Source organism: Urocampus carinirostris, chromosome 12 (genome assembly GCF_059441175.1).
Source record: "Urocampus carinirostris isolate Australia breed hairy pipefish chromosome 12, RoL_Ucar_1.0, whole genome shotgun sequence".
NCBI classification, from domain to species: domain Eukaryota; kingdom Metazoa; phylum Chordata; class Actinopteri; order Syngnathiformes; family Syngnathidae; genus Urocampus; species Urocampus carinirostris.
In genome coordinates this window covers 21,409,672-21,416,793 of record NC_142360.1, presented here as the reverse complement: position 1 = coordinate 21,416,793, position 7,122 = coordinate 21,409,672, and the positions used below count along the sequence as shown (strand labels likewise).

At 40.0% G+C, this 7,122-nt stretch overlaps 1 protein-coding gene across 1 annotated transcript; it reads left to right on the top strand.

Annotated features, from left to right (window-relative positions):
- Window positions 1-720: 720 nt before the first annotated feature.
- On the top strand, window positions 721-6,815 carry LOC148355240 (5-hydroxytryptamine receptor 3A-like). The gene is made up of 5 exons (XM_088350160.1): window positions 721-823; window positions 906-1,066; window positions 3,028-3,238; window positions 5,425-5,700; window positions 6,510-6,815. The coding sequence occupies exons 1-5, from the start codon at window positions 727-729 to the stop codon at window positions 6,725-6,727; spliced, it is 963 nt and encodes a 320-aa protein (XP_088206286.1). The 5' UTR covers window positions 721-726; the 3' UTR covers window positions 6,728-6,815.
- Window positions 6,816-7,122: the final 307 nt, after the last annotated feature.

Below are 7,122 nucleotides of genomic sequence, written 5' to 3'. Positions count from 1 at the left end.
AGGAGAATAGACTTTTTCTTCGTCTTTGGGCCAAATCAACATTCGGGTCACGAGACGAGAGGGGTAACAATGAGTGCTGAAAAAGCAGTTCTGTGGAGGTTTTCATTAGTCAAGTCAAGTAATGTTTTTGTACAGCCCTTAATCACAAGGAGTCTCAGAAGGCTGCACAGACTATTGCAAACTACAGACTACAATTACACTATCCCCGGATCTAAAACTAACATGAGGGCAAGGAAAAACTCAAAAACCTCAACATGAGGAAAATAAAGAACCTTGAGATTTTGGGCTTGTTTCATAAATGCGCTGACTAGATGGCTGACAATCATGTATATACCACAGGGGCGGTCTCTGATGTACCGGTAAACAAAACTTAAGTCAATGGAAAATCCCCAAAATCCCAGCTTTACACCAGTCCTTTAGATTTAGATTTCATTTATTGATCCCCTAAGGGAAATTTTCTTCCACAGACTGTACGGGGGAAAAACAACAGATATTACATAACATTACACACACAAACAGCAGAAAGACAAACATGCATGACAGTGGGACAATGAGGACAGACTGATTCAATGGGTCAGCAGGGTCTGTTGCCTAGAAAGGTGATGGTAGGGTTAAAGTGTTTTCTTGTCCACTCACTCACTGTCGCCCTCTAGTGTGGACGACGACGTCTCCCAAGCATGCCCGTTTGTCTACGTCAACCACACGGGTCACATCCGCTGGGACAGGATGTTGCGTTTGGTGTCCGCCTGCAACCTGAAGATCTTCAGCTTTCCTTTTGATGTGCAAAACTGCACGTTCACCTTTGGCTCCTACATGCACACCAGTAAAATTAAACCCAAAAAATAAAAACAACACCACAATGCAGTCATAGCACAGTAAATCCTTCATATTTGTTCTATTCTCAGTACGTGACGTGAGGGTGAACCCAGCACTGACCTTTAAAGAGATGTCCAGGAACTCCAAGCGATACTTGGAGGCGAGTGGAGAGTGGGAACTGGTGGACATTCTCGGAGAGACTTCCATTTTGCAGTTTGGCATTGACGAATGGGACATCATTACTTTTTGGGTGAGGCATATTCAGACCCCCCCTTTAAATGGATTCAAAACAGTGCTGCAACTAACGACAATTTTGATCGCCGACTATTGAAACAATTGGTTGAATAATCAGATAGTCATCCATTTTTTCTTAAATTTAGCACAAAGTCGATTCAATCTTGTGGCAAATTAGAAAAGAAAAAGAAAAACACATCTTTTCTCGAACATACCGTGGATTCATACAAAATTCAGATAAAAATGCTCTATCTGAAACCGATTAGGCACAGTGCTTGCTCAGTAGAGGCAAAAATCCATAAATTAAAACCAAATATACATTTTTTATGCCTGTAGTGCAGTGCTTAGCTTAACACGCGAAAGGTCTCTGGTTCGAGACCAGTTGGAAACATGTTGAACTGTAAAAGGATGTGCAGCACCGGGCTCTATTTGCCCAAGACACACCACAGGAAATGATGCCCCTAACACCCTTGTGGTTAGGGGATCCAACCAACCAACAAAACCAAGCAACCAAAACAAGAACAAGCAAATTAGCAGCAGTAGAAGAGTAGATAAATGAATATATTGTGAAGTACATTCAGTGGTCAACTGCAAAGTAATGAATGAACAGTTAGAAATCAAACGGTTTTAACAACTGACGTCGGTTCTTCGGACTACATGCATTTAATTTCAAATCATTTTTTTCTGGGACAGTCTTGCTTGACGTATAAAATGTGCAATGCTTGTCATCAAAACCGTATTGGCTTGAATTTTACTTGATTCTTGCCAAGTCGAGTCCGACTCTGTTTCGTTCAACTGTGCGACGTGCTCTTTAAATGTTCGTGCATCACCGAGCTACTGCCATGATACACAAGGTCTTCTTTGAAAACTTTGCAAGTAGTCTTATTAGCTGTATCCAGGCTAAAATGCTTCCCAACTTTACCATGCCTGTCAACCTCCAGGGCTCCATGCCCTTACAAACTGTCGTATTTTCCCTTACAAAATACAAAATAATCTTACACCAAATTTTTTTTCAAACGTGTATATTTATGTAATTTAACATGTTATATTGTACATGTGTTTTGTTATATCATATATATTGTTAATTAACATTTTGTTGTGAGATACTGACTTGCTCGACATGAATGAGGTTTATTATAAAAAAAAATAAAGTGGCTTGGACGTTCACTGTAAAAGGAAAAAATACATGCAAATATAATTAAGTAGAATAATACATTTTCGTATTCAAATTATTAATCTATTTTCTGCATTAAATTATTGTTGGTAATATACTGATTAAAGGGATAACCACAAACCTGTCTTTTTTCATTTTCTCTTTTTATACTTCCTTTTTCTCTTAACTTTTTTATACAACATAATAATTCGTAATATAATGCATCAAAGCAAGTGAGCCGTTTGACAACCGTCTCTCTTTAATGAGTTGAGCCGAAAAAGCCAGTTCTCTAAAAAGAGACAGACTTCCTTTCACTACACAACTTCCACAGAATGATGCACGATGGGAAATCTCCAGGCAGCAAACGCATGCGCACAGTAGCATCAAACTGTTTGCAACGAAAAAAACGATACCGAGATAGAGGCTACCGCGGCAAACTCGTTTGACTTGATTGATTTGCCGTTTCGTGATAGTCGGTGTATATCGGATGGTACCCATAATTGACAAATTTGCGTTTTTCCGTACAGATTTTCTCGTACGTCGTACACGTCTTAAAATGCATAATAAACGTACTTTGTACGGCAAAAACGTACAGGTTGACAGGTATGCCGTCTGTATATGACTGCAAGTGACAAAGATGGCAATGCAAAGGAGAGACTTTCAGCAGAGATTATATTCATGTAAGATGCGTCACTCTGTTAGACAATGGAATTCATTGTCAACTATTATTATCATCAATTTTTGTCTCCAACGTTGTTGCAGCCTTAATTCCAAATGACCATTTATGGCGTTACATATATCTTGCCTGCTTTTTTCTCACCCAGGTGGTGATAAAGCGACGGCCGGTCCTTTATGTGGTCAACCTGCTCATCCCCAGCTCCTTCCTCATGCTCATTGACATCCTTTCATTCTACCTGCCCCCCCACAGCGTAGACCGGGCCTCCTTCAAGATGACCCTCATCCTGGGCTACACCGTCTTCCTGCTCATTATGAATGACTTACTGCCTAGCACCGCCAACGGAACACCTATTATAGGTCGGTCAAAAGTCTGAATCATTTATGAGTGTAGTGCAGGTGTGTCAAGATCTGGCTGTAAATTTCTCAGTATGTAAAAACAGAAAGTGAGTCTCTAGCTCATTTTTATCAAAAGTTATGATTTATTTTCAATAAATACAAACCAAATGGGGGCAGCACGGCGGGGCAGTGGTTAGCGCGAGTGCGGCACAGTTCTGAGGTCATGAGATCGATCCTCCTGTGTGGAGTTTGCATGTTCTCCCTGTGCTTGCGTGGGTTTCCCCCGGGCACTCCCGTTCCCTCCCACATTCCAAAAACATGCATGGCTAGTCCAACTTGTCCCTAGGTGTGAATGAATGAGCGAATCGTCTGTTCCTGTGTGCCCTGTGACTGGCTGGCAACCAGCTCAGGGTGTCCCCTGCCCACTGCCTGAAGATAGCTGGGATGGGCTCCAGCACCCCCGCGATCCTACTGAGGATAAGCGGTGCAGATAATGGATGGATGGATGGATGGATGGATGGACAAACCAAATGCTACTTCCTGCAGCTAGAGGGCAGTAAAGGTGTAAAACAGCTGACGTCAAGTAAGGTTTTGTTACGAACTATATTCTGCAGCTTAGTTGTTTGATCTGATGTTATTGCCCATACATTGATACAATTATTTTTCTGAAACAGCTAAAGACTACTGTATCTTCCAGACAATAATGCCCACGCAAAAAAACTAAATATGCCATGGATTCAAAAGTGTGCTTTATAATCCAGTGCTCCGTTATAGAGCCAGAAATAGAGTAACTCAATGTATTAATTATAATTAAACGCTTCTACATACAGAAATCATTTATAATTGAATCATTTTAGTCTGAAACCAGATTCCCTGATGTTTTTGTCCATTTACAGGGGGCTCAGGGTGCACCCCTAGGGACAGCTGTGGGGCCTGCAGACCTGATCTGATAATAGCTCACCAATGCTTGGTCATTGTGGTTATTTTTTGGGGGTAAAATGATTATTTTTAGTGGATTTGAGTCTATTTAGCCCCACTTCCAAAATTAACATGGTAATAAGATAACATAATGTGTTATTTAGAAATGCATATCAAACTGGGTACTCATGTGTCTTATATGGAATGTATTTTACAAGGGGGTATTTTTAAAGGTGCTTCTTATAATCAGGTGCGCCTCGTAGTCCGAAAAATATGGTACTTTTCACTGTACAATATTTTGAAAACAAAATCAGTAAGGCAAATAAAGTCAAAACACAATTGTATTGAATTTTAAAGTTATAATATAGCGATAGATAAAATGAGAAGGCAGTATTGAGTTTAAGTTTAGTATCAATCCAATCTGAGTACTCGCTAGGTATGGATAATATTGATATTTGGATCAATCTACCCTTAGCATTTAGCAAATTAGCCACCACATGAAATCCAGACTATGTTCTCAGATGGGTCGGATTAGTCTTGGGAGCGCACGGGCTTGCCTTTGTTTCTTTGGAAGGCCGAGACTCCGTGGGGCCCAGAACTGAAAGCAGTAGGTCAGGGTTTTCTGGACCTTCTCAACAAACATTTTCAACAAGATACCTTTGGGTTCCTGTGAGGTAAACCAAGAACATATTTCACAACAGACTGTTTTGGTGCAGGGGTAACTAATATTTTGTTACTGAATAAAAATAATTCCTGATCATTTAAATTAGTTTATGGATCAATAATTTCATGATTGCTACCGAATTTAATTCCCCGTTCCCATTTTCTAAAACTGGTAAGGCTTGTGTCAACAATGTCCTTTTCTTTTTTTGTGTGTGATTCTATTCTCATTTGTCAAGTACATAAATGTAGTTTGTTAGTATCAAACACATGCATTATTTGTGTGTCTGCTATTTTTCTTCTGGACTGATCAATCAGTATCCATATCAATGAACAGAAAAAACAATAATCTAAAGCTAAAATTCAAATATGGTAGAATATTGCTTCTTTTATGATAAATGCTAGAGACAATTCAGGTGGGAAACGGTGAGCAATGCTGGCCGGATCAATAACCACCAAATTAGATTCTGAATTCTATTCAATTTACTCTAGAGTATGGATAATATTGATATTTTCGATTGATCTGCCAACCCTTGCTCGGGATACATTAAATCTGCAATATATGAACCACATATTAGTGTTTTTCAAATGTATTACATTATATTTTCTCGTGTATTTTCTCTCCGCAGGTATCTACTTCTCAGTGTGTCTGGCCCTAATGGTGATCAGTTTGCTGGAGACGGTTGTCATCACGAACGTTCTCCACAACAACTCCATGAAATACCAACAAGTCCCACGATGGGTGAAGGTGCTGGTCCTCAGACACATCGCCAATCTCATCTGTTACCGCTGGCAAGATGAGCCACCGCCTCAATTCGTCATTTCCGAAAAACAGCCGGAAGCGCCTCGTGTGCTCACCCAATCCGAAAGCAGGACGACAGCTGAAAATCCAATAGGCAATGAAGGTAACGATTCTTAACCAGTGAGATGCAGTCAGGTTAGGCAAGTGAGGCAGCGCCTCACCTGTCATCATGGAAATACAACATTAAAACATATTAAGTGGATACATTTATTTAGTTTTAAAGTTCATTCAACAAAAACAACTGAAAAGTAAGTGTGGCAAAAATATTGGCCTCCTGTTCTCTAAGGTCAGGCAACTGACATTAGAAGTTCCCTGACTTCTGAGTGATCCGACGTCAACCTAAATGCCAATGACGAACAGTGTCATTCGGTATCAGTTCAAATGCATGTGCTATGTGATGGGCTCAGATTTCTGCAAAAAGAGTCACTGGAGAACAGACAGTATTATGAAGACTGAACACACTAGGCAGATCCGGGATAAGATAAGATTTGAAGCAGGAATGGGATAAAAGAAGATTTTGCAGCATTTAAACATCTCCCAGACGACTGAAGGAGCAATAATGTCAAAATGGAGATGCCATAAAACCACTCCAGACCTACCTAGACTAATCAGAGAAGCAACCAAGAGGAGGATGATCACATTAGATATACTGCGGGTATGCGTAGTTGAGGTGGAACAATATGTGCACAAGACAACTATAAGTTGTACTCAGCATTTCATGGAAGAGGGGCAAAAAGTAAGCCTTTTCTTAAGGAATAGGATAAAAAAGACCATTAGTGTTTTGCAAGAAGCAATACTTTTGCAAAGCACTGTATTTGTAAATCCGATTCTGCCTCACCATACAGGAACTTCTCCACACGTCACTGTAACAGATGCTAAATCCTATTTGTCAGCCAAATATTGACTTTCCAGGTACTGCAGGGATGTCCGAGCTCCAGCAGATTTGTCAGCACCTGAGTGATGTGCGTGCCCACCTGAGTTCCATGCAGAAAGAAAACCAGTTGCAAGAGCAATGGTGCCATGTAGGATATGTTCTGGACTTCTTGCTTTTTCGCATTTATCTCCTGCTGATCTCCTGCTACGCCCTGGTTATCATCTCCATGTGGTGCATCTGGATCAGCCCAATTTAGACAAAAAGAGATGCACAGAGCTTATTTGATGTAGAGAATAGTCTTTCAAATTTATCTTTTTTTAAATGCTTCATGCACAATCTGAGTTTACTTCCTCTTCTACACTTGTAAACATGCAATAAATAACACTCATAAACAAATTTGAGAAGGGAAAAAAGTATGCTTATATAATATAAATTATATAAGGTTTAGAATAAAAAATTTGAAAAGAATAAGCCAGAATCTAAATAAAAAAGTTTTGCATTGCTTTGTCAGAAGTCATGGGGTAGGGTCTTGGAGAGAGTTCAGAGTCCTAACAGCCTTATGGAAGAAGCAGTCCTTGAGCCTGCTGGTTCTGGCTCTGAGACTCCACAGTCTTACCCCAAATTCATTGTCCTTACCAAATTTTTGAGGAT

What these genes read in the sequence shown, in the direction of transcription:
- LOC148355240 (XM_088350160.1), top strand. Translation starts at nt 727, where the DNA reads ATGTTGCGTTTGGTGTCCGCCTGCAACCTGAAGATCTTCAGCTTTCCT. An exon ending in CAACGGAACACCTATTATAG is followed by an intron (nt 3,239 to 5,424) that starts GTCGGTCAAAAG and finishes TTCTCTCCGCAG; the next exon opens with GTATCTACTTCTCAGTGTGT. An exon ending in AAATCCAATAGGCAATGAAG is followed by an intron (nt 5,701 to 6,509) that starts GTAACGATTCTT and finishes TTGACTTTCCAG; the next exon opens with GTACTGCAGGGATGTCCGAG.